The 27,044-nt window shown below is 41.1% G+C and overlaps 1 protein-coding gene across 1 annotated transcript in view; it reads right to left on the bottom strand.

Moving 5' to 3' along the window:
* UNC5C (unc-5 netrin receptor C) overlaps positions 1-27,044 on the bottom strand; it is a 392,973-nt gene that overhangs the window by 135,668 nt on the left and 230,261 nt on the right. Inside the window, exon 2 of the mRNA XM_074991994.1 lies at positions 13,631-13,852. Within this exon, the coding sequence (XP_074848095.1) occupies positions 13,631-13,852 (222 nt within the window). The remainder of the gene's footprint in view (positions 1-13,630; positions 13,853-27,044) is intronic.

The following is a 27,044-nucleotide window of genomic DNA, read 5'->3' as shown; positions in this document are numbered from 1 at the left end:
AGGGGATGTTCAGATGGAAAGGCATGACAAAGAGGCCAGCTCTTGACAGAAAGCCCAGTGCTTTTTCTGTGGTTGAGGCATGTGTGACTAAGATTGCTGTTTCATTTTGTTTTGTTTTAGAGAGGCCAGGAGAAAAAAAAAAAAAACTGCCAGAGGTTCATGTTTTACATAAAGCTGCAGTTGAGACTTCACAAAGAAAATCTAGGCACTTCTTATTTCTGGTTCAGAGGATTTACATGTTCCTTCTAATGATCTCGGCCTTCAGCACTGGGTAATGCTTCCCAGTCCCCAGCTTAGTGCTCATGTAAAATTGAAACCCTTCTGAGGCTGTTTAGAGCCTGCAGATGAATCTCAATGTGCAGGCAAAAAGCATAATGACTGCTTAACACTTTGCTAGGAGATGCTGAGAAAATCATTAAAAAACAAACAAAAACTATTGAACTTCAGCCATCGGGGAAGGCAACAGAGAGCTTCTGAATTTTGAAACACATGCTTACGTTGAGATTGTGTAACCAAGGATGGAAAAAATCAAAAAATAATTGTGTCCTACCCCCTACAAAAGAACCCCCATTAAATATATATACCAAGGTTCCTTCACAAACACATACAGCAGCTAATCTGAGTTTTGAGCAGCTGAACTTATGTTAAAGTGCCCCGTTTCCATGATCTTGATGTAGTGTCACAGATCAGTGGCTGGTATAGATGCTATGGGAATAATGACAATCAACAATGTGACACAGGGTGTCACTAGGGAGCCTTCCTGTGTAGTTGTCCATTTTCTTAGTCTATGATGTGGGAGAACAAGGGGTCTTGGAGAGAACTGTAAAATCATTGTTTTCTTTTTTTGCCAGGTATGGATTGCATTTTATCGTCAACTCAGAAATCTGGAAAACTTAAAAGCAAAACAACAAAGGACACATTGCTGCTTTAAAGTGTGTGTGTGTGTGTGTGTGTGTGTGTTAAGTCCAGTGTACAATCAAGTAACTTTCACCAGAAGGGTATGCAGTGGATCTAGGAAGTAGACTGCGTGTTCCCACATCCAAAGTGTTCTCAGCCCTGGACAAGCCTAGTAGTGAGAGCTCCACCTCCTGACCACCAAGAGGTATTTCTTAAGTTTTTGCAAGCGAAAGAAGAATTATCACAGCACTGGGGTGTAAAAAGGCAGCACAGTGGTGACAGATGTCATGCTTTGTCAGGACGTTGACTACTGTGCTGATTTTCAAACCATATAATCCCAATTGACTTCAGTGGGACTCCATGGAATATAAATCAGTGCAAAATGCAGTCCACAGAATCAAATCACTGAGAGGTGGGAAAAGACCTTTTCTGATCATATAGGATACATTTTTCAGAAGTCTCCAGAAATTTTGTTTGACTCCATTTTTCTGTTCTTCTCTTTTTTTTTCTTTTTCTTTCCCCCCCGCCCTTTTTTTTTTTTTGGGTGCCCAGCTTGGGACCCATGGTTTCAGCTCTTTGTTACTACCTTATCCAAAGTATCAAACCTTCACATTACAACGCATTAAACTAAGGGCTCAAAAATCTAAACCCAAGTGGAAGCACAATCCCTTTCAATAAGTCCTCAGCCTTGACAAGTGATTGTACCACTCTAATCAGTGGTGTGATCACGCTCACTTGATATCCTCACCTCTGAACTTTCAACATGCTAAACCAACACCAGTACACCAACACACAATAATTTGTGAAGAACAAGTCAAAAAGAGTAAGAAGAGTTTTGAATGGAAATAATAAACGAGGGCTGCGGGGATGTGTAGGTAATTTGAGACTGTGATAAGTGCGGAAGCATCACATGGTTCCTACTGCAAGTTGGAAAGGATCAATGGGAGGAGAGGGCTGTGGCAAAGTTCTACCATGAACCAAGAAGCTGGAAGGGAGAAAAGGCATGGAGATAATCAGGTTGGGCATCCTCAGATGGCTCACATTAATGAGATAAAATCCAGACTGCTCATTTCTTAACTAAAAATAACTTCAGTTGTTTTCACATCAGTGCACATCACAGATTCAGTCCACCACACAGCCGTGAGAGATGAGCAGCACGCATCCCTCTCAGCTGGAAGCCTGCTGGATAAACAGGGAACCAGAGCCAGAGAACATCAGACAAGTTAGATATCTGAGTAAAAGAAACCCTGTTATTAAAAAAAAAAATGTAAATAGTAGCTTTTGTCCACAGGTCTCCTAAACACTCTACACAGGTGACCAAACATTATTATTCCCATTTTACATACTAGGAAACTGAGGCAGAGAGTAGTTGAGAGATTTGTGCAAGGATACACAATCAGTTGATAACAAACTCTGCTTTAGAACCCAAGACTCCTGACCGCTCAGCGTCTCATCCCATGGAATCTGCTGCCCCTCACAGAAGCAGCATTAACTCTTCCTCGTTGGTTACTAGGTCCCATAAAGAGGTTGTAGGGCACAGATATGGAATGGACAGACAATGTCTGAAAATTGTCTGAAGGACTGGAAGAGACCTGGAAGCAATGAAGACATGCTTCCTTTCTGCTGTCCTCATGCTTCCTTTCTGCTGCCCTCATGCTTCCTTTCTTCTGTCTTTTGGACTCTGAGGATGAGTGAGGGGTGAGGACCTCAGCCCATTCCCCCACTATATGAGCGAGACTTCCTCTTCTTGCAGGATAGGGTGTGGAGTGACTTTACATGGTTTCTAGTAAAGTCTTTCTTTTCTTGTGAGTTTCTGCCACAGGAGGGGGATATCCAGCGCAATGTTCTTAAACCATATAACCTAGGAAAATCCCTAATTCAGCTGAAGTACTTATAAAGTGCTTTTTGATGATATTTTCCCCTGATGTGTGAAGCACTAGAGATTTTTGTAGTGTAAAGTTTGCTTTCACATCTGCAAAAGCAGCCACCATCTTGAGTTTGTCTCTCAGAATGTAGAAATTCCTTTTTCCCAGTTCTGAAGTGTTAAAAGCTATTTTTAGCTGTACAGTTGTGTTGTTTTCACTGTATTCAAGATAAAAGCAGAAACTTTTTCTGCTTCAAAAATGGCCACAGAGGTCTTGCTGTTGGCTGCTACCTCGGCATTGACCCACAGAGGGCCAAGCTCCCTGCAGCTGGTTTTGAAGCTATAAAAGCTGTGGGGCAGGTATTGCTTTTATTGTACTAATGATGCTTATTCTCACACAGTCTTCTCAAGAGAAGTTCCTATATGACCACTGGGAATGATGTGAAAGAAGAGGGAGTCTTGAGTGACTTTTAAAATGACTTACAGTTCTCAAATATTTTGATGGGGGGGAGTATTTGTGTGGGTTTTTTAATTATTCTTTTTTACTATTATTAATACTATGAAGAAAACACCATTTTACACTGATGAGCAACAGTCATGTGGAGAAATACAGCTCTCTAGTTTTTCATCACACTCTCTCTCAGTTATAGCAAACTCCAGTTAGATGCCAGAAATTGGTATTACTGGTGAACTACCATGAGTTTACGAAGAGGGCTCATACTTGCCAACATTTGAAAACAATAGGAATAAAGAGACACATTCTTAAACTTCACTGGAATGTATTTGACTAGGAGAGTGTACTGGAAGGGGAAAGTAGAAAATTTGCAATATTTTGCTGAAAAATGGTTATTCAAAAGTTTTCATTTGACAGAACAGGGACATCAAAAATTTGATGAAAATAACATAACGAAAACCACTATCCTAATTTATGATTTATGGGAACTCTTATTAAAACAGCACTATGGTTTTCTACCCTCATGATCTAAACCACAACAGGCTAAAATAGCAACAGGCCAGCATTTGGGACTGTTAATGTAAGAAGCCATTTCATTAGTATTTGTAATAGTGGATATGCACAAATCTGGTAAGGAGAGCAGCATTTTTACTGCCCTTTAGAGACCTATCTAAAAATACAGTGAGTTGACAGGTATTGCCAGAACAAGAGGCAGGACAGTGAGGTTTAGTAGTGAAGATAAACTTGATAAGATGTGTGGAAAAAGGTGTGGAAGATGACAAAAAGGGACATCTGTACACTCTGGTAATAAGCAAAATGTTACAAAAGGCAAGTCCTTTTGGGGATTGTATTAGGACAAGCCACTTTAAGCTCTGCTCTTGGAGTAAAAAATGGAGCGATAGCCTTGACCATATGTGGTCTCACGCCCATTTTTTATTTACATTAACTCCATCCTAGGGCTATTTTCACACTTGAAATAATGAGTCTTACATTCTGGCTATGTTGAAATAAATATTTCTAGGGTGAAATTGAAATAAATGACCTATTTCAGAACTAGGAACAATTTTTCTTGTTAGCACCATTGTACTACTGGTCAAAAAGAACACAAGTCAGGCAATCCTCATTGTACATTCAAAACTCCAGATCAATTGAGAATGACTGTGGCATCTAATAGAAGCTGCGCTAAATAAACTAAGGGGGTCTGGACATGTATAGGATGACCATATCTCCCATAGCAACATACAGCACTCAACTCCCTGAGCCTCAGGGAAGCAGCGGGGACAGGCAGCCACAGCAGGGATGGAGCAGCCAGGGCACTCCCTCTCCCCAGAGCCTTGGGGAAAGGGAAAGTAGCTAACCTGCTGGCTCCCTCTGTTGCGGAGAGCACATACTGATGTACAGTACATGCTTTCTGGAAGGCAGCTGCGCCTGCACAGCAAATATGTGACAATTAGTCCCTTTTATAAAATAAGTTGAGACGCCATTTTGTTGTCTCGAAAATGGGACCTTCCAACTGAACATGGGATGGATGGTCACCCTAGACATGAAGCTAATGCAGATTTCCCCATCACCCTGAAAATGCTGTGTCAAAAACACCTGACTTAGTACTTTTCATCATGTGCCTCTACCATTAGTCAGTACTTGATCAAAATGGCACAGTGACAGCCTCGCAAACTGAAGTGCTGTCTTTAGTCATGGAAGTGAGACCACAAAGACAGCTGCTGTGCAAGCTCCCCATCACTACCCAGGCAACGTGCCTTGACAATTACCTGGAAGGGCTGTCATTAGTGGGGGGAGAGAGAGAGAGAGAGAAAGAAGTTTCTCTGCAGAAAACTTAACTGTGGACAATTTTGCTAGATGGACACCTGTACTCTGAGGAAGTGTTCTGACCACTAAAATCTATTCAGATGGGAACAGCTTTCTGTTTACTGTCCTATCAGTATAGAACTTGAATGGGGACAAAGACGTGAAAAGCTCAGTAGTATCCCATTACTAAATGCCTGAAGCATCCAGGATAAAATTATTACTGGAAAAGAAATGGTTATAAGGTAAACTGTGGAACTCATGGAGGGTTTTGCAAAGATGCAAAACTTCAGAAGTTTTACCTGTTTGTCAGTTTTCTGTAATAGAAAAAAATATTGCTTTCACCAGAAGCTAGTTGGGTGAGTCCAGTTCAGTGCTGGTGAATAGAGAGCCCAGCGAAGCATTTAGGAGGAGAAGCTTTGAAAATACTTTCAAAACACATATTCTGACCTTACCATTATGGGTCAGGGGAAAAAGTGCAAAGAAGTGGTAATCAAATAGAGGTCCCTTGAGCCATTCAGCTTGTTGAAGATAGAATGGTGCAAAAGAACCCTTGGCTATGAGCAACAGTGCTGATGCTGACTTTGGTCTGGGACAAGGTAGCAACATGTGGTGTTTTTGATGCAATACTGTTTGTAATCCCTGGAACTGAGAGTATTGGCTGCTGGGAGTCTGAAAGTAAAGGAAATGGGAAGCAGGAAGGAGAAGAGAAGGGATGAGCTAGGGGCTTGGAGAGAGCTACAGAATGATGCAGCAGCTTTGTAAATAGGTTTCACTCTTGAAAATAAAGTTCTATTAAAGTTTGCTAGTACCTTGCTTGCACCATACAATATTTTGGTGACAAGGATGGCTCTTCTGCCTCTGAACCCACCTGCAGCCTTTCTGCAGAGCCCAGGTGAGCCTCCAATTGCTTTTACTGCTTTGATTCTGATGTTTGAGACTTATGTGCTTGCAATCGGTGCTACAGAGATTTCTGAAGTAGGAAAATGTGTTCTGCTAATCCCTTGCCTTGGAGCAGAAGGGCAGCATATATTTTACTCTTTTCCCCTAGCAGATGATAAATATGAGACTGCACTCATTGCATTAAAGAATTTTTTGGTGCCAAAAGTGAATGTAGTAGCTCATTACTACAGATTTCACCAGCGTGAGCAGAATCTGGGGAAACTATAATGCTGCGTACTGCTTCTCTGAGGAGTCTGATTGCAACTTGTGACTTTGGGAATATGGCAGGTGAGATGATTGGAGAACAGCTCATTGAGAAAGCAACCATGCTTCATGTAAGAGAACTCTTGCTTCCAGAACCACAACTTATACTGGAAAAAGCAATAACCACTGCTAGCCAGATTGAGTCAGTTGTAGCAGAAGCCAAAATAATAACCATGGATATGGGAGGCTCAGTCCAGTCTGTGACTCCTTTGCAGAAAAGTCCACTGTCACTGCAGACAAACGTTTACAAGGAGAAAGCTAACAAAAAAACCACAGAATCAGCAAATTCAAAGCACAGCAAAAGCACACCTTTGCTGTAGATCCCCACAATACTTCGCAAGCTACACAAGCTGTCCTGCAAAAGTAGCTCAGAGCAATCACTGCAAAAAGACTGGGCATTTTGCTAAGGTATGCTGCAGTAGCCAGTCCGACCAATGGGTGCATGCAGTCACAATACCAGATGTTACTGTGCTAAATGTTGACAAAATCACTCTTGCACATATTCCAGAACAGATAATGTGCACTGTAAATGTTTCAGCCACATCTTCAAGCAAATCACATAATATTCAGCTAATGTTGGACACTGTCTCAGCAGTATCTATGCTACCTATTTTCATTACTTCAAAGATGTGCCTCTTACTGAACCCAAACGTCACTTGGTGTGCTATTTGAAAAACTGAATTCTAGTATGTGGATGCCTACCAGCGGTGGTAACTTTTGGTGACTTCTGTGGAACATTGTCCATAAAGGTACTCCTATTTTTGGCAGAGATTTATTTGCTGCTTTAAACCTCAGGGTAGTTAATGGACGAATTGATCTCCCTCAGCAAACGCTCTTACTGCAATTACAAGAAAGCAATTCCAAGCTGCTTGTTTAGCATGTCCAATCCAACAAAATCTATGGGAATTTCTGACAAAGAGATGACCCAGCAATTCTAAAAAGCTTGATCCAGTTTTGCTGCCTTATTTTAGAGTTCATGATGAACCTTCTTTGCTTGATGGCTATATGCTATGAAGTACACACTGGCTACTTGTGTCAGAAGAACTAGTCAAAACTCAGACCCCTGGCACACAATACTCATCAAGGAATTGTCAGAACCAAACAACTATGGGAGTTGTACTGGAAGCCAGGGATCTACTTCCAAACTGAAGTAATTATAATTCTGTATCACTTGCCAAATGCAAGATAAGACAGCAGTGACATGTACTCCACCACTAAAGCCTGATTCTGCATGTGAAAAGGTTGCAATTGACATCATAGGACCCTTTGATACTGCTCCAATTGACTGTCATTATGCCATCACTTTAATAGATTATTTTGGAAAATGGCCTGAAGTAGTGTTTACATCACAAATCTCTTCTGCTACAGTGATTAACTTCCTCTCTACAGCTTTTAGCAGGGAAGGTAATCCCAAAGAACTGGTTTCAGATAATGGCAGTCATTTTACTTCCCTGGAATTTGAAACTTTTCTAGCAGAGAGGAACATTTTACATGGAAGATCATCCGTGTATTAAACTCAAGCCAATGGGGAAATTGAAAGGTTTAACAGAAACTTGAAAGAGAGTTTGCAAACAGCTAAACTGGAAGGGCAATTGTGGATAATCTTCACTACTGACTTCTTGCAAGCATACAGGGTTACAAGACATGCCACAATACAAAGATCACCTGCAGAGTTATTGCATGGGAAAGAGATGAATATTAAACTGAACATTGCTGGATTGTTAAAGACAAGACCTGGTGCACCAAAAGAGGATGATGTGAGAAAAACAGTTGAACATAAATAAGAACAATACAAGGCTTACACAGACAAATGGTGGGATGCTAAGGAGCCAAAGTTTGAATGTGGTTCCTGTGTTACAGTAAGAAAATCTGGAATTCTATGCAAAGGGGAACCATAAATTCATACCTCCTCTTAAAATTGAGAGAAAAGGGAACCTTGCATCTATCAACTTTCCGACGGGCGTGTATGGAATGATTCTTCTCTTACACCTGCCTATGCACCAAGAGGAGATGATACTAACACTCAGCCCTTGTTGGATGACTTCACTGTAGTACCAACACAACAAGACGTTGCACTAGAAACTGGATTTGAAAGACGGTCTGCAAGACCCAGAAGACCACCTGTCTGGATTAGAGACTGTTATGTAGTATTTACACAGTTTTCAGTGTAATATTTCTGCCACCAGTATAGTGGTTTGTTCCATATTTGTTGTTGTATTTAGAGCAACATTTATTTTATAATTAAAATCACTTCTTAAGAGAGGAGGGAATGTGGTGTTTTCGATGCAATACTGTTTGTAATTGCTGGAACTGAGAGCACTGGCTGCTGGGAGTCTGGATGCACAGGAAATAGGAAGCACAAGGAGAAGGGAAGAGATGAGCTGCGGGGTTGGAGATAGCTACAGAACGATGCAGCAGCTTTGTAAATAGGTTTCACTTTTGTAAATAAAGTTCAGTTGAAGTTTGCTAGTACCTTACTTGCATGATGCAACATAGGGAAACCCTGTTCCACCCCTAGGAAGAGGTTTGGCCAAGAACAGAAGGGGTGGGACTAACGCAGTAAGCGCTTCGTGCCACCTGGACTGTGGTGCTGCCCCCGTCCCCACGCACACAGCCATGTCCAATTAGAACAGCACTGCTGCAGCACTTTAAAGAGCCCAGAGCTCGAGCTGCTGCTGCCAAAGTAGCAGTGACAGCAGCCAGAGGTCTGAGCCACTTTGAAATGCTGGGTCTAGAGGCAACTGCCCCTTAGCTCCACTCCCATCAGCAGGCCTGGCTGTGAGCCATTCCTTACTGCTGCTCCTAAAAGGAGTACACACTCCCCCCTGTAAGCTGAGCACTTGGGTAGCCACCCAGGAGAGATTCAGTTTCCACCCAGCTGATTAGCAGAGCATCCACCATTGGCAGCATTTGTTTCTATTGGTGGTACTTATCTGTACATGCCTTGGTGCACGTAACAAAATTGATTCTGCCCACGGATAGAAAAAAATAGAAGGAATACTGACTCCCACTAGAGCCTGGTCTGACTTCAAACAAAATTACTTCAAAGGGGCATGCCTTTACACTTTGACTAGGCCTCCAACTCATTGTTCTACATCTTAGCCAGTGAGTTCCACTGTACATGTTAGAGGGATCCCCCACCTAGCACTCAAAGGTCCTTATTCTGTCTTGCTCCTTCCTGGGTCCTCTGAAAAAGGGGTAAACAGACTTCAGATGCTTTCTCCTTCCTGTGCACTTGAACAAGAGGATTTTTAGACAAAAAATGACCATTGGCTAAATGACCTAATGTGCCTATTTATTTAGCAGCTGCAGCATTAAGAAATAAGAGTTCCAAATGTTCTTTCCTCCTCGGCTGAAGGAGAAAAAGGAGGACAAGAATATATCAGTAGAACATTGCCTTGCAGAGATGTGAAGCACTATACAAAATTTAAAGTCCTAGAGACTCAATGTGTGTGGATATGCATTACTCTCTGTACTGCAGAAGTTGGAAATATTTTTAAACTAAAAGCAAAAGCACCAACAATTCCTTATCCACAATAATTTTCAGTTGCACAGTAATTCAAAAAAATGTGCAGAAGTCACACTAAGGATTACTGATGCTCTTGTCACTCCTGTGCTCTATATCCTGTCATGGGCCCCCAAAACAGTAGTTCTGCAGTTTTTGTTTCCTTTCTTTGCTCTTATCTTGTATGCTAGTAGCCAATAAAATTAAACATATTCCATATTCCCTCTTAAAAATATCACCAATGTTCACTTTTATATGTTTTATGTTGTTCTGTCTTCATATCAAAATAGTTCAATGAAAATGTGAAAAAGGACTGCATTTCAGCTTAACCATTCCATGTATTCATGAAATGACAAGGCCAGATATGTTGTGCACCACAGAGTAACAAAGCACCCATTTAAACATCTTTAAGAAAAAGCTTAACTTTTAACAGAGGAAGAAAATTCCACTGGGGCTGAAGATCAAAAACAGAGTTCAAAGATCTCCCAGATAAGACACTTCTGTTTTCCTGAAATCGACTCAAGTGTATTTGCATGGTTCTGTTATCAGGCTAATTTAATGTAATAAATGGGTAGTCTAGAACATCCTGTCACCTTTTACTATTCTGAGTGTCTCTGATCAGATGCAATAATTCCTGTGGGGATTGGTTAAATCCACATGCAGGCTCTGTGACACTAATAATGCTTTATTTACTGCTCTAACATATCGCATGGTGCAAAACACCAACATAAAAACCCAAAACAAAAAAGCAGTCCTGTAGCACTTTAAAGACTAACAAAATGATTTATTAGGTGATGAGCTTTCGTGGGACAGACCCACTTCTTTAGAGCTGGAAAATTGTGATAGAAGATCTGAAGAAGTGGATTTGTCCCACAAAAGCTCATCACCTAATAAATCATTTGTTAGTCTTTAAAGTGATACAGGGCTGCTTTTTTGTTTTGTGAAGATACAGACAAACATGGTTACCCCTCTGTGACCATAAAAGCCCAACTTTGTTACAGTAACTTCCCCACCTTACACAGAGAAGAGATCTGTTTGTCTCTTACAGAAATTAGTCTTTCTACACTATTCTTCCCCTTGCAACTTTCTGTGTTAGGATTTCGCATCCTGCATCATTGTTGGCAAACTACCCAGCATATGGGTGTAACCTTAGTATTTATTCGAACAGAAACAAAATTCCCGTATCAGGGAGATGTAGAACTGTTTTTGCACAAATTTTATTTCCATTTTGAAGCTCTAGAGACATCGTAATTCCAGATAGTCTCACACCCTCCTTTTCTATATCATCTGAGCTTTTTTTTTTTTTTATTAAAGTAAAAGCTCTTTAAGAGAAGATGCTGATTCCTTTTCCTATCTGAGGCTGTTGCTGCTGCTGCACTACCGCTCTGCCATCAGAGGTGCCATGGTAATGAGGCAATTCAAAGCAGGCTAATGATGTGCTAATGTGTATATTCAGTGCCTCATTAGCATAATGGCAGCCACGTGAACTTCAAAGTGCAGATTTTGAATTGCAGATTAACAGTGTAAATGGGGGCAGCTTCGAAATAAGCGCCCCCTTTGACATTCCCTTACTCCGTCAGTTCTGTGGGAGTAAGGGAATGTCAAAGCGGGGTGCTTCATTTGAAGCTGCCCCCATCTACACTGTCAATCTGCAATTCAAGTCTGTTTGCGCGGCTTCCATTATGCTAATAAGGTGCTGAATATGCACATTCGCGCCTCATTAGCCTGCTTTGAATTGCCTCATTACTATGACACCTCCTACAGCAGAGTGGTAGTGTGGCAGCAGCCTGACACCTTATTTGATAGGACTCCAACAGCTGCACAGTTGAGACACGACATTAACATTACACACATGCTAACCATCCTGGGTTTTCCAGCTAAGCATCTGGGATACTACACAAGTTTGGGTGGCTTTCAGATTAATTTTCTTTGCATTTCAGCATTTCTAAGCTGTGATCAAAATATGGACAGAACTTTACAGGTAACAGTGGCCTCTCAGTCTGTTCGAATGCTCTGTTACATTTCTCATTTCACACCCAAATGGTGGTACACGCTGCCTAGAAAGTGGTCATCAATAGGAGGTTGCAAGAGTTCTCATTTCTGTTTGGAGATCAGGACACATAGGTGGCTCCATATAATGTAATTCAAGGCTCATGGAGCTAGAACAGTGGTAAATCTGAACTCACAAGCTTTAAGGATCTCAGGAAAATTTATCTGGGGACTACTAGCTGGCTTGGTTTGCTGACTGAGTGCAAATGAATATTGCTACTGGTATTGTGCTTGCCCACCTCATGGCCTCTAAAGTAGAATAGAAAATGATTGTTTTGTCATTTGAGGCAGATGCTATACAGTTATTTTCCTTAAGCCTACTGCTACAATGAGAAAGCTAACCTAGCTTTGGCACATTTATGAGGAGTGTTCTTCCTCCTCCTGCTATCAGAAGCAATTAACACTCGAATTTAAAAACAAACATTTAGAGCAGTTATTTCCTCTTGCCTACACTGACATAGCACTAGCGATTTCAATGGGGTTACATTTTACTTACCTCAGTACAGTGGAGAAGAAAATCAAATCTCGAAATCTAAAAAGTGACCCTTAAATGCATTTTACAGCATCAGCAATTATAGGCATTATTCTGTTTCTGAATGTTAATGCTTATAAAGCTTAAGGAAGAAATGTAATGAAAACTGAATACAGAGAAAGCCAGGGAAAGTTCATCCCAGCAGATTCCCACTCTTACATGAATGACGAAACAAGAAGATGCACTAACTAAGCAATAGAATTATTCCCCTCTTCCCGTCTTCTTCCTGTACAGTCACTTTACAACCAGCTGGAAGATCCTATTACAACTAACAGCCAAATACAGTTTATACAAAGGTTTTTTTCTCCCTCCTGATTTCCCTTTCTGCAGCCCTTCCCCTCAATTGTCTTTCTCTTTCTCAAGATGAGAGAACCACAATGCTGTAAAAAGTATATGTTTGAACTCTGCAAAATGAGCTGAAACAAATAAAATCCAGTTCACAAGAGATTTTCAAGACCTCTGGTGGAGTTATTTTTCTGAATAATTAGACCAAGTGGTGGTGCAATTCCCAAATGAAAACTACTTTCTTGTTTGATATTCAGTTATGTTTCATAGTCATCAAGATAGCAATAAGCCCTATTTCTCTCCCTGGCATAGGACTCAAACCTTATCAGATTACCAGTCTTTCCAAACTGGGACAATCATATATTTGATGCAGACTTATTTATAGCTCACATTTTTAAGCCTCTTTATTGCCTTTCTGTTTTGAGGACCTATTAATCTTCCTGGAAGTTGATGGGAGTTTTGGCAGTGATTAGATTAGGATAGGACATTTAGTCTCTTTCTTTCATTTCTTCCTAATTTACTATTAGTCTCTCTACTATGAAGCCAATGTAGCAGGCAGAAGAATATAATAGAATAGCAGCCAGTTGGAGTCAGTATATAGTTCCTGGCTGGAGGAATATTGCACCCATCTTCCCATTATTTCTCTGCCTGAAGCTAACCCTAATTTCTCATATTTCTTTCCCATATTCTCCTATTTTAAACCTTAAACATAAGAGTGCTCCAAAAGCTCCTCAGAACTTGTCAAACATGTTCCCTCTGGTGTGAGTGAACTGTAGGTTTGTTAGAACTGACAGCATTAGAGAACTGAGCAAGGAAGCCAATTCGTGGAAGTAGCAAGCAGCAGTCTAAGTACAGAAGTCACTACGACTCTTAAAATTAGCACACAGTTGGGCCTCTTCCTTATTTTAGGCTAAATCCACTTTACATTGCTCTTTCAGTGTAAATGAGAATCAGGCCCAATAATGTTTTAGTATCACCCCCCGCCCCGAGCTCATGGTATCATGGTGACACAAGACAGACACACAAATGCCTCACCAGAAGTTTCATCTACTCGCTCATCCACAACATGGTCCTTCTGATGAACCCATTCACTGTTGCACTTGAAATAGATCTGGGTGGCAGGGCTGGCTTTGCAGTACAAGTTGACAGGTTTGTTTTTTACAATGTAAGCTTCTTCAGGCTCGATGAGGAAATGAGGCAGAGGCTCTGGAGGATCAGATGGAAATGTTTCTGGGAGTTCGTGAAAAAAATCGTCATCTGTAACAAAAAACAGGGAAAATGCAGAAAGGTTAGAAAATTACAAAAGCTGAAATTATGACAGTCAAAGATTACAAGCGCTTCTAAAAAACTGAGGGAAAGAGAATGCCTTTTCAAATGAAAATATATATGTACAGATAGTGTCCTTGCAGTGGACTTTAAATGCAGAGTTGTTTTCAGCCTAAAAGTTGTTTCTGCTTAACACCCTACTATTTTTGTTTCTACTGGTTCATTTGCCAACTCTGTGTTTGTAAATGGTTCCTTTTTGTCTTCAGTGGCAACATTAATGACAGAACAATGTTTTAGCATGTGGATTTGCCACTTATTACATCCCAGTACAAAATTACGTGATGAAAACTGACACTTGAAAGTACAAGGGCATAATTTTTAGATGCAGATGTACACAACCTTATGTATCTATTTCTGCACACCTAACACAAACACACAAATATCATTTTGGGTGGATGCTAATTAAACATTTATGCCCCCATCTGGCCTGTAACAGCTTTGGATGTTCTCTCTAGGTCTTCAGTATGAAGCTGACCCCCTAGAAGTAAGACTGGATCAATTTCCAGTCTATGCCTCTTCATTCTTTTTCTAGATTTTCTGCTGAGATTTCTAACAAGGGTGCCAAATTCTGATACTTATTTTTATAGTACCTACCAGTTGAACTAGTCCAACTTAACTGAGAGCACAGAACAGTTACCAAATGATACAGACCTATTCTTTTCACCAGGAATAAATTCATTACAGGAGTCATTTTAAAACAAATGGTTCAATAAACTAGTGGAAACATTAAAAATGAGCTAACTCATAACACTTCCTTCCTCCTCTTACATTAAACCTGTTCTCACAGGCACACCATCATCTCTCCACTCCCTTTCACAGGAGAAACCACCAAGATCAGAGAATGAGAATTCATTGAAGTATACTCCTCTTCCCACTGACTTGCAAAGCTCTTGTCAACACGCAAGAACATCCAAGATGCTCACCATGGTAAAAGGATGAGGGAATAGTAACTATTGACAGATCCATCAGCAAGTAGCTGACAGTCCTGAAGGCCTCATTCAATCTCCTCTTTTCTGCCTCTGAAGCAGTTATCATTATACACAGTGATAGACACTGGTGATGATCAATAAAGCATCTCAGAATACCAAACTAAAAATACTGAAGAAGGTTAGCTATCCTCTTCTTGTCAGTCTCCATGCAGATTAAATGTCAGACAGCTACCTTTCTTTCCTCTAGGTAGAGCTATATTTTTTTGTGTCCAGAATTACAAAGGGTATGAAAGCCTTTCCTTCCAGCTACTGCCTTTGTAGAAAGACTGATAGGGAAGAACAATAACAGATGAAAGAGGCTGGAGAAGCAGAGAATACAGTACCCATCTACATAGCTGTATAGAGTTACACCATACATCTTCATTAGGCATTAGCAAGTCTCACAGAGTTTAAGGTTTTATGAACCTTCTGAATCTACTTCTGAATCTCAAACCTGTAATACGAGTTCTCAAAGTTTTTCTCATTTCATTTGAAACCATATTTTTTCTTTCAGAGGATTTCAGTTTAAAAACTCAAAGGTCCCTGATTCATTACTGCATTACTTTATTGATGCAAATTCAGTCAAACCAGCACAAAACAGTAGTGATGGTAAGTGAATAAGACCCAGTATTTTTCTATCACAGACAAAGATTCTGCTATAAAGTAGCAGGGACAGGACTCCACTCCCTTACCAAAACTAGTCTTCTGTAAGCAGGTGCCCTGCACATAGTATGAAAAACAGATTTAATTTTCATGACATGTTTTCTCTTCCACTACTTTTCTCTGTGATTTTATATGCACTGTATGTTCCACTTTTCACCTCTTTCTGCGCCTGCTCACCTCCCATTAGATTTTCCTCTCTGCTCCCTTTTTCTCCACAGTATTTCCAAAGTGGAACATGAAGTTAAATGCATGAGTTTGAGTCAAAGTTTGGCATTCATGACCACACTGAGTTTGAGCTAAACAAAAGGAATTTGTGCATCTTTAGTATGTGCCTACTCATCATGCAGAAATACAGATAAACATACACAGGGACATTAGAGATGAATCATTTCACTTGAATTGCCATAGGATATATCTTATTCTTCTGGTCGTTTGCTTGAGAATTGGTGAGCACACAGATGGAAACTTACAAGGCACACATGTTTTATAATTAAACAAGTATTGCTTCACTAATTTCTGGTGACTGGAAAAACAAATTCATTTATTTTCACCAATAGATCACAGGATCTAATCAAAGACAACACTTACACTGCCTGAGCAGTTAACTAGTTCTTTTCAAAGATGTAACTGGAAGCTCTGAAAAAAGGCAGTGGAGAGGAAACCTGGGCAGAGGTGGAGAGACTTCCTTCCATATTTCCTAATAGGACAGTTCTATCTTAGAAACATGGGTAGGCTTTGGGCTGCTCTTCTGAGGGTACCTGTATCTAGCATTTAAATGCTGTTTTTATTTTCAAATGGATTTTCTAATACTGCTACGACAAACTCAACATCTTTCTAATTGCTGCAAGATAGGGAGAGGATACTAGGTACATCCTTCCAGAGGCCTGGAGCCTAGGTCATAGAATGCCTGTTGTGAGCCAACTGGAGCATTTAACCCAAATATACAGTATAATACTTCACTTCTATTCTATTTTAACAAAAGTTAAAACAAAACGAAATCCCAATCAAGCCCAAATTTTATCTTTTGTGCTGTGACACCTTCTGACTCTGACATCTGAACCACTTTCATATGTATTCATCATTTTCACACGTACAATGTGAGCACACACATACAAAGCTGGCCAATGAAGCGATTTTTCTTTTAAAATCTGCACATATAAGAGAATCAGAAAAGAAAAGATACAATTCTTTCCCTTTTTCTGCAGAGAGGCCTTTTCATTCTTCTACTGGCCTCCATGATTATTATAATTGAATGAGTTAACATTATATGGAACAAAAACTTAAAAGAGAAAGTTCTACAATGCAAACATGATTGGATTTTGCTGTGTTCAACAAAGGAAAGCAATCATATGATAAAACTAGCACCATCTCCATTAGCATTTAACCCATGCATCTGCTGCACACAGCTCAGAGGTAATAAGGCAGCCTCATCAGGCTGTGAGAATCACAGCTGGAACTCAGTTTGCACTTCTAAAGTTCCCAGAAGTGATAAGATCTCAGGAAAGCAAATCATCGCTCCATTCTGTCCAGGACAGAGAAACTGAGACCTTACGCATTCCATCTCCTTACAGCATAGAAACTGCTCTGTTGAGGAACCAAGTTACAACTTGGCAATCCTTGACATAGATACAATAGTGTCTGGTGTTGCAGTATAGATGGGAACAAATGGCTTCTAGCCATGCTGCAGAATCATGCCACAGACTACAATCTAAAGGTTGGATTGTGTTTAGGCACAGCACTGTGGTAGGGGTTGCATGGAGGCCTCATAGAAGAATTCAGATTTATCCTCTTTATAAACTTGTACAAATTGCGATTCCCTAGATTCCCAGCCAGCTATGCTAGAGCCATCATCCAACTATCACACTATAGTAGGATCTCGAGATTCACGAGTGGCACATTCACAAATTCAATTATTCACGAGTGGCCTTGCTTCCCTGGGGCTCTGGGGCTGGGAGTGCCAGAGGCTGCTGTGGCTATGAATGGGGAGTGCCAGCAGCTGCTGTGGCTTCCCCAGGGCTGGGAGTGCTGGCGGCTGCCACCGTTTCCCAGGGGTTCTGGGGCCAGAGCTGGATTTGACGTATCCAAAATTGATTTTTTTCTGCAATCCCCACAGCAGGAGGTTGATGGGAGAAACTCTCCTGTCAACTTCCCTTATTCCTCCCTCGCAATGAGTACCAGGGTCAACAGTGTAGCCCTAATGGTTTAATTTAGTACAGCCTCCATAGGCGCACTAAATTGAACCCTGGAAGATCAACCACCATCATGCTGTTCTTCCGGTAAGTGTAGATGTACCTTGAGATTTTTTTTTTTTTTGCAAAGTGTTTAAAATTCAGTGGGAAACTGTTCCATTGAAGCTTATAGAATCATAGAAGAGTAGGACTGGAAGGGACCTCGAGAGGCCATCAAGTCCAGCCCCCTGCCCTCATGGCAGGACCAAGCACTTTCTAGACCATCCCTGAAAGCTATCTATCTAACCTCTTCTTAAATATCTCCAGTGACGGAGATTCTACCACCTCCCTTGGCAATTCATTCCAGTGTTTGATCACCCTGACAGTTAGGACCTTTTTCCTAATGTCCAACCTGAACCTCCCCTGCTGCAATTTAAGTCCATTGCCTCTTGTTCTATCCTCAGAGGCAAGGAAGAACAAGTTCCCTCCCTCTGCCTTATGACACCCTTTTAGATACCTGAAAACTGCTATCATGTCCCCCCTCAATCTTCTCTTTTCCAAACTAAACAAGCCCAATTCTTTCAGCCTTTCTTCATAGGTCATGTTCTCTAGACCTTTGATCCTTCTCGTTGCTCTCCTCTGGACCCTCTCCAATTTCTCCACATCCTTCCTGAACTGTGGTGCCTAGAACTGGACACAATACTCCAGCTGAGGCCTAACCAGCGCAGAGTAGAGTGGGAGAATGACTTCTCGTGTCTTGTTCACAACACACCTGTTAATGCATCCTAGAATCATGTTTGCTTTTTTTGCAACAGCATCACACTGTTGACTCATATTTAGTTTGTGGTCCACTATAATCCCTAGATCGCTTTCTGCTGTACTCATTCCTAGGCAATCCTTTCCCATTCTGTATGTGTGATACTGATTGTTCCTTCCTAAGTGGAGCACTTTGCATTTGTCCTTATTAAACTTCATCCTGTTTACCTCAGCCCATTTCTCCAGTTTATCCAGATCCCTTTGAATTATGACCCTATCCTCCAAAGAAGTTGCAACCCCTCCCAGCTTGGTATCATCTGCAAACTTAATAAGTGTACTTTCTATGTCAATATCTAAATCGTTAATGAAGATATTGAACAGAACCGGTCCTAAAACAGACCCCTGCGGAACCCCACTAGTTATACTTTTCCAGCAAGATTGAAAACCATTAATAACTACTCTCTGGGTACGGTTATCCAGCCAGTTGTTCACCCACCTTATAGTAGCCCCATCTAAGTTGTATTTGCATAGTTTATTGATAAGTATATTATGTGAGACCGTGTCAAATGCTTTACTGAAGTCTAGGTATACCACATCTACCGCTTCTCCCTTATCCACAAGGCTCGTTATTCTATCAAAGAAAGCTATTAGATTGGTTTGACATGATCTGTTTTTAACAAAACCATGCTGGCTGTTCCCTATCACCTTAACACCTTCCAAATGCTTGCAGATGATTTCTTTAATGACCTGCTCCATTATCTTTCCTGGCACAGAAGTTAAGCTGACTGGCCTGTAGTTTCTCGGGTTATTCTTGTTCCTCTTTTTATAAATGTGTACTACATTTGCCCTTTTCCAGTCTTCTGGAATCTCTCCCGTCTCCCACGATTTTTCAAAAATGATTGCTAAAGGCTCAGATACCTCTTCTATCAGCTCCTTGAGGATTCTAGGATGCATTTCATCAGGCCCTGGTGATTTGCAGACATCTAATTTTTCTAAGTAAATTTTAATTTGTTCTTTTCTTATTTCAACTTCTAAACCTACCCCTTTTTCACTAGCATTCTCTATGTCAGGCATTCCTTCAGATTTCTCAGTGAAGACTGAAACAAAGAAATCATTAAACATCTCTGCCATTTCCAAATTCCCTGTTACTGTTTCTCCCTCCTCACTGACCAGTGGCCCTACCCTCTCCTTGGTCTTCCTCTTGTTACTGATGTATTTGTAAAAAGCCTTCTTGTTTCCCTTTATGCTTGTAGCTAGTTTGAGCTCATTTTGTGCCTTAGCCTTTCTAATCTTGCTCCTGCATGCTCGTGTTGTTTGCCTATATTCATCCTTTGTAATTTGTCCTAGTTTCCATTTCTTATACGATTCCTTTTTTATTTTGAGATCATGCAAGATTTCCTGGTTAAGCCAAGGCAGTCTTTTGCCATGTTTTCTATCTTTCCTACGCAGCAGGATAGCTTGCTTTTGGGCCCTTAATAATGTCCCTTTGAAAAACTGCCAACTCTCCTCAGCCGTTTTCCCCCTCAGTTTAGCTTCCCATGGGACCTTACCTACCAGCTGTCTGAGTTTACCAAAATCTGCCTTCCTGAAATCCATTATCTCTATTGTACTGTTTTCCCTTATACCCATCCTTAGAACTGTCAGCTCTATGATTTCATGATCACTTTCACCCAAGCATCCTTCCACTTTCAAATTCTCAATAATTTCCTCCCTATTTGTTAAAATTAAATCTAGAACAGCTTCCCCCCGGTAGCTTTTTCAACCTTTTGGAATAAAAAGTTGTCTGCAATGCAATCCAAGAATTTACTGGACAGTCTGTCCCCTGATGTATTAGTTTCCCAACATATACCTGGATAGTTGAAGTCGCCCATCACCACCAAATTCTGGGCCCTGGATGATTTTGTTACCTGTTTAAAGAAAGCCTCATCCACCTCTTCCACCTGGCTAGGGGGCCTGTAGTAGACTCCTAGTAGGTCCTCATCCTTGTTTTTCACTCCTCTGAGTCTAACCCAGGGACTTTCAACCCGTCCATCTCCTACGTCCATCTCCACCTCTGTCCAAGTGTGTACATTTTTAATATACAAGGTAGCACTTCCTCCCTTCTTTCCCTGTCTGTCCTTCCTAAGCAGGCTGTACCCTTCAATACCAACATTCCAATCATGAGTTTTATCCCACCAAGTTTCTGTGATGCCAACGATATCATAGTTGTATTCATTTATTAGTACTTCCAATTCTTCTTGTTTATTTCCCATACTTCTTGCATTTGTATATAGGCATCTCAGACATTGATTTGGTCTTGCCTCCCAGTTTTGCCCTGGCCTTCTTTTTACTCTCCCAGTGTAGCCCATACTCCCTCCCATTTCAAGTTCATCTCCCAGGTATCCATGCTCTCCACTTACCTGAAGGCTTTGCTCCCCTGCCCCGTCGAACCTAGTTTAAAGCCCTCCTCACTAGGTTAGCCAGCCTGGGTCCGAATATGGTCTTCCCCCTCCTTGAAAGGTGAATGCCATCTCTGCCTAGCAGTCCTTCCCGGAAAAGGATCCCGTGGTCAAAGAAACCAAAGCCTTCCTGGCGACCAACTTGTCTTATCTGACCAACTTGTTAAGAAAAACAGTTCAGTCTTAAATCAGTAAGACCAAACTGTGTTTCAGCCACATTGTGGGTGGTTCTATGTTATAACCAGATCTCCTAGTAAAGGCTGTTCCTACAATTTAGATGGGACTTAAAACACTCTGGGCTTGTCTACACTACCACCCTTCTTGGAAGGAAGGATGGTAATTAGGGTGTTGGGAGTTTACTAATGAAGTGCTGTGCTGCATACGCAGCACTTCATTAAGCAAATTCCACCTGCAGCAACTTCAAAGTTTTAAACTTTGAAGTACCAGCTCTTGTCTAGCTGCGGCTCACCCACCAGTGCTTTGAAGTGCCGGGGCAACTTCGAAGTCCCTTTACTGCTCAAGGATGCAAGCTGGTATTGGCCAGTAAATTGCCATGGGGGCGGAATTTATTTAACGAAGTGCTGCGTATGCAGCGCAGCACTTCATTAGTAAACTCCCAACACCCTAATTACCATGCTTCCTTCAAAGGAGGGTGGTAGTGTAGACACAGCCTGTGTGTGTGTGTGTGTGAATGCCTGCATCTGTACATGAAAAGGGGGCGAACCTTGCCCAACATTTTGATCTGTACCTTCCAAAGTAAATCACTTGGACATTTTAAAATGCGCCCTATGGAAGTGCAACAAAGGGTGGGTCTATATTGCTTACCTTAGAGCTCTGCAGTGGCAGTGCTATGATGTGGGCAGTTTAGTTTTTATCAAGCAGGGAGAGCAATCCTGTGACTAAAAAAAATCCACCTCTTATAGGAGAAGGTAGCTTTATTGCAGGGAGTGTGACTCCTGATGATAAAGCGCTGCCCATACTGGTGCTTTGTAGTGTTAAAGCTTTTATCGCTCACCAGTATGTTTTTTCACACCCCTGAATGACTACGCCAGTGTTTCTTAAACTTTCTGAGACCACAGAACACAAAACAATAACTTTTTAAATGCAGAACACCCAGGAAAGTTTTCTTGAAAAAAATGTTGTCAGACCAAAAACAAAAAAAAATAAAACAGCAACATATACTGCAAAAACAAAATTAAGTAACTTAATTGGGTAACATAGCAATGGAAAAGTAATACTGCATCTGGTTTTAATAACAGAGAATATAGACCATCAGTGTATGATATCAAAGAAGAGTCAGAAGCTCACGGCACACCTACAAGTTCTTCATGGAATGTCAGCAGACAGGATACTGGGCTAGATGGACCTTTAGTCTGACCCAGTAACGGCCATTCTTAAGTTATGTTCTTACCAGTGCTCTGCAGAACATAGTGCAGGGCATGCCTCTTTGGCTGTGGCTACACTGCCACTTTCAGCATTAAATTTTACTCTCGTGTTTCTTAAACTCTCTCTTGACTCATCACAACTTTTCTCACCATTCCAGGTAAAATCCTCATTTAAGAGTGGGCTGTAAAAGAATTTTATCTTTCAAATGGAAACTGTGCTTGATTTTCAATTGCTCCACCAACGCCCTGTGTATCATGGCCCCTAGACCAAGCACAAATATGCTCTCCTGCATAACAGAACTGTATTTGTGCCTAATTATTGCAAACGGTGAGTTTACTTCTGTAAAATGGTACATTCATCTTTATTTTCATGTAATAAAATGTACAACCCAGATGTTATGACTGTTCCACAAGGCCAAGACCAAATACCTGATTAATAAAAATGCTAACCTCGCTTTACTCCGGCAATTCATTCACTCTGAGAAAGCAAATTTAGTAAAGCTACCTTCATCTTTAAATTTAATACTGAATTTATACTTCAATGGCTCCTCTGAATTTAGAGATGCTATCTCTCTCTGTTACAGTCGTTTGGAAAACAAACACACTAAAACAAAAAAAGCAGTGCTAATGGCTGAAATGCTACGGAAGTCAATAGAATTGCAGTATTTTACACCAGCAAAGGATAATACACAGCATGGACCTGTCAGAGGATTATATTGTAAGCTTTATTTTAAGCAAAAATATCCCTCTCATACTCTTGGGCCTCTTGTTTTTAAGCGGCTTTGGCCCTCTTTTGGTTCATGTATTTCTGAAACTTTACATAATGCAGTACTTCTCACATGAACATGGAATAAAGGAAGAGTTTATGGTATGTTGCACTCTTTATGGAGTAGCAACTCAGTTCTGATTTAGGGTAGGAAAATATTGTGCTCTGAACACTAATCTATTCATTCCTTGATCACCAGTTTTATTATTATATATCAAGCTTTAATTCTCACCAGCCCAGCTCATAACTCAATATATTTCTGAATTGTAGACTTAAGGTATTATTGCTTATATAATAATATATAGGACCATTATCTCTTTGTCTGAGACTTGAAGCAAATTCTTCTCAAATGGCATTTACTTCGGAGTGATTCAAGAGCAATTTAAAAGGGATAGCTGCAAAGCTAATTCCATGTGCATTTTGATGCCCATCACTCAGTGAGATCATTCATGATATATTTCAATAAAGGCAGCTGGAGTTAACTGTATGTATGGGATTTCTGCTAAGTTTTTAATTTTATGATTAAAAAGCTTTCTGAAGCAACAAGTTATATTTACTGTGAAACTAACACCAGGCACTAGCTCTGTAAGATAACTTTATCAGGGTTGTCGTAACTGTTTGTTTTACAGGAAAAACATTTTTCTATAAAGGAGAATGCTAGTTATTCCTTTGGTTGTAGTCCTCTTTCCCTAGCTAGGACCCACAGTGTTATGGCACCACACAGTGGGAAGCAAGAAGGCAAAGGAATTTATCAATGAATCCCTGTACGCAATTTAAACTGATTTTACAGACTCCTGATATTGTTAGAGTAGTAAAGATGGGTCTTTGGCCAACTGTGTACTAAAGACCTATCTTGATATAATTATCTCTTGGGGGTGCGTGTGTAAAAATTCACACCCCTGAATGACACATTTATACTGGTCAACTCCCCTTGTAGACAGCACTATGTTTATGGGATAGCTACGGCCTCTCAGGGAGATGGATTAACTAAGGCAATGAGAGAATCTGTAGTGAAGATAAGCCCTTTGTGCAGATAAGAATGAGGCCTTATAGAATGAGAAGGGAATGGCGAAACAACAAAAGGAGAACCCAAGGCAGAGGGACTGAGTATGAGACAGAAAAGAAGTGTAGAGGACTATAGTAAAAGGAATCACCGGTGCATAGTTTTCCATTTTCATATGCCTCTAATCATCCATCCTATCTCTAGGGACAATGAAGGAAAAATGTGGATGTAATGACCAGTACGCTGAGAAGGAGGGCATAGTTCATAACCCCATCTGAGAACCTTTATGACCAGAGTCCAACATCCTCCTCTCATTCAGAGCAGCTTGGAGATTTTCAAACGAGGCCTTCAGCTCTGAAATGCAGCCCTTGAAACTACAGAATGGCTCCTCCTACCAACAAATAGGCAACACTGGGCCATTAAGAAGAATAAACATACTTGTTCACTGGACTCTTAGATTTCTTCCTAGAAGAGTTTTGCCAGTTAAACTACATGGGACACAAGGGCTACATCTACACAAGAAGCCTCTTTCAACAGAAGTTGCTGACAGAAGGGATTTCCTGGCAAAACTTCTGATCACATCTATACATAAAAGCAGATCAAAAGAGCAATCCATACTGTCAACAGAGAGCAGCCAGACTGCCTGGCCCTCTCTTCACACAACGGCAGACTGGAAGCTCCGCAAACGGGGCTGCCTGGGGAACTGGAAGCCCTCTCTGTCCACAGAACTGTCTACAGGGGCACTCTGTTGACAAAATACTGTCAACAGAGATGTTACACCTGATTGGGAAGAGGTAGAACGCTGCCAGCTGAACAGCTGAGTTTTGTTGACAAACTCTCGCCAGAGTGCTTTCACCGTGTAGACACTTGGCAAGTTTTCTTGACAAAAGCCAAATTTTGTTGACAGACACTGCCCATGTAAATGTAGCCAGTAGGTTTTAAAACAGAAAATGGGGGAATTCAGAGTGAAAGAAAATCAGCGTAAAGTAGTCAAGCTCATGCTGTCAATGTAGACACTTCTTTTCAACCAAATTATTTGCAGCAATCAACAGTATAATTTGCTTGAGTTGGAGCTCCTTTCTTTCTCTCTACTTTTCCTCTGGAGTGTACTGTGTTACAGCCTTATTATCACCAATTAAGATCTAGGAAAAAAAAATCAAAGGGTCTGACTTTCCTCTTGCATACAGAAATTTAAAACTGGTGTAATACCACCAACCTCAATTATGAGCTGACTCCAGTGGAATTACTCCTGATTTACACCAGCATAAGCGAGAAAGGAGAATCAGGCCCAAATAAAGGAAGGAAAAGGCTTTCTCGCAATTTTATATATCCAGATCCACAATTTGTAAGGTTAATTAATATTGTTCATAAAGCATATGTCATTCCCTAAACACATTTAATTAATATTCATAACTAACAGCCTGCTCCTGAACCTTCTGAAACCTATGGGAGCTTTGTCGTTGACTAGACAGGGAGAAGATGCAGAACCTAAATCTGTCCCTTCAAAATGTACCTCACATCTCTCTAAAGGAGGAACACTCCTGGAGGTGTCATATTCGTAATTCAAGACAGGCTCATTATCATACATACAAACATGTAAATTAAGGCTGTATTAACAGGGTCTTCCACTGACTCAGGACAAATTGCATCAGTCCTGAGGGCTCTTGCTCAAACTAGCAAGAGATAACTTAGTTAGCAGTGCATTGCCTAAGTAAGCCTTAGTACTTAATGAGGTAACATATAAGTTACATTGTTTATTTGGACAAATACATTCATGATCAGTTTTATCTCTATAAGAACTACAGTAAACCCTTGATATAACAGACTTTGGAAATAATGGACACTGTCTGACAGCCCCCCTGACAGTCAAAATTAATGCCAGGGACTCATTGGAACCAACGCTGGGGCTGGAGTTGCTGCTGGAGTGGCTGGGGCCACCACAGTGGCTGGGGCCAGAGAAGCTGAGGAGGGGGAAGGGCTATGGCAGGGCTCAGGAGCTCTCCTCCCCCAGCTCTGTGTGTGTGAAGTATTTTGGTTCCTGGCTGCTGGTGTCTGCAATGGCGCTGAGCAGCAGCCATAGTGTGGGAGGTTGCTGCCTGCTGGTGGGCTAGGGACGACCATGCTCTACTTTTGTGTGGGTGTCTCGGAGCCGGGGGCTGGAGGAGCCACAGTGCTGAGAGCTGAAGGAGGTGGAAGGAGCCAGGCTGGCATTCAGCTCCTCTCCTGGTAATTGGAAGAGGGAGATGGAGGTGTGAGGGGAAGAAGGGGGCAGAAGGGGTGAAGGGAATGGGAGGGGGGCAAAGGACTGGAATGAGTGATGGGCTGGGAAGCTTAGTGCATCATCATACAGTATAACCATTTGGATATAACAGACTTTCAGCATTAACGGACACGTCCCCCATTAGTCCACTAAATCGAGGGTTTACTGCAATGGAGATTCTGCACATTGTTTTGTGTTATGGTTTTAAGGCAATAAACAGATAAATGACTGAGCTGGATCCACAGGGGTTCTAGACTAATTTACACAAGGGAGGATCTGGCCTGAGATGTTTGAAAAGTTGAATGTCAAAGACATTTTGGGGCATTTTTTCATTAAGAAGTGAATGTGTGATGACCCTTCATGACACAAATATATGACATTGACTTTTGCAGTCCACGATATACCTATCTCACAGAACCAGAAAGGACTTTTAGAGGTCATTGAGTACAGTCCCCCACCTTCAAAGCAGGACCTATTACCATACCTGACAGATATATATTTTAACCTATTTGCCCCAGATCCCTAAACGGCCCCTTCAAGGATTGAACTCACTACCCTGAGTTTAGCAAACCCATGTTCAAACCACTGAGCTATACTACCCCACCTAAAAATGACTTGCAGGCCTATATTCTGTACTGCCTTGTATTCTGCATAGTCATGAGCACGAAGTCAATATAAAATGCTATGAAGACCAGAATTCTGTGCTTATTCCCATC

Source organism: Carettochelys insculpta, chromosome 4 (genome assembly GCF_033958435.1).
Source record: "Carettochelys insculpta isolate YL-2023 chromosome 4, ASM3395843v1, whole genome shotgun sequence".
Classification (NCBI taxonomy): domain Eukaryota; kingdom Metazoa; phylum Chordata; order Testudines; family Carettochelyidae; genus Carettochelys; species Carettochelys insculpta.
Note: the sequence above shows the minus strand (reverse complement) of the source record. Positions and strands in the feature narration are given on the sequence as shown.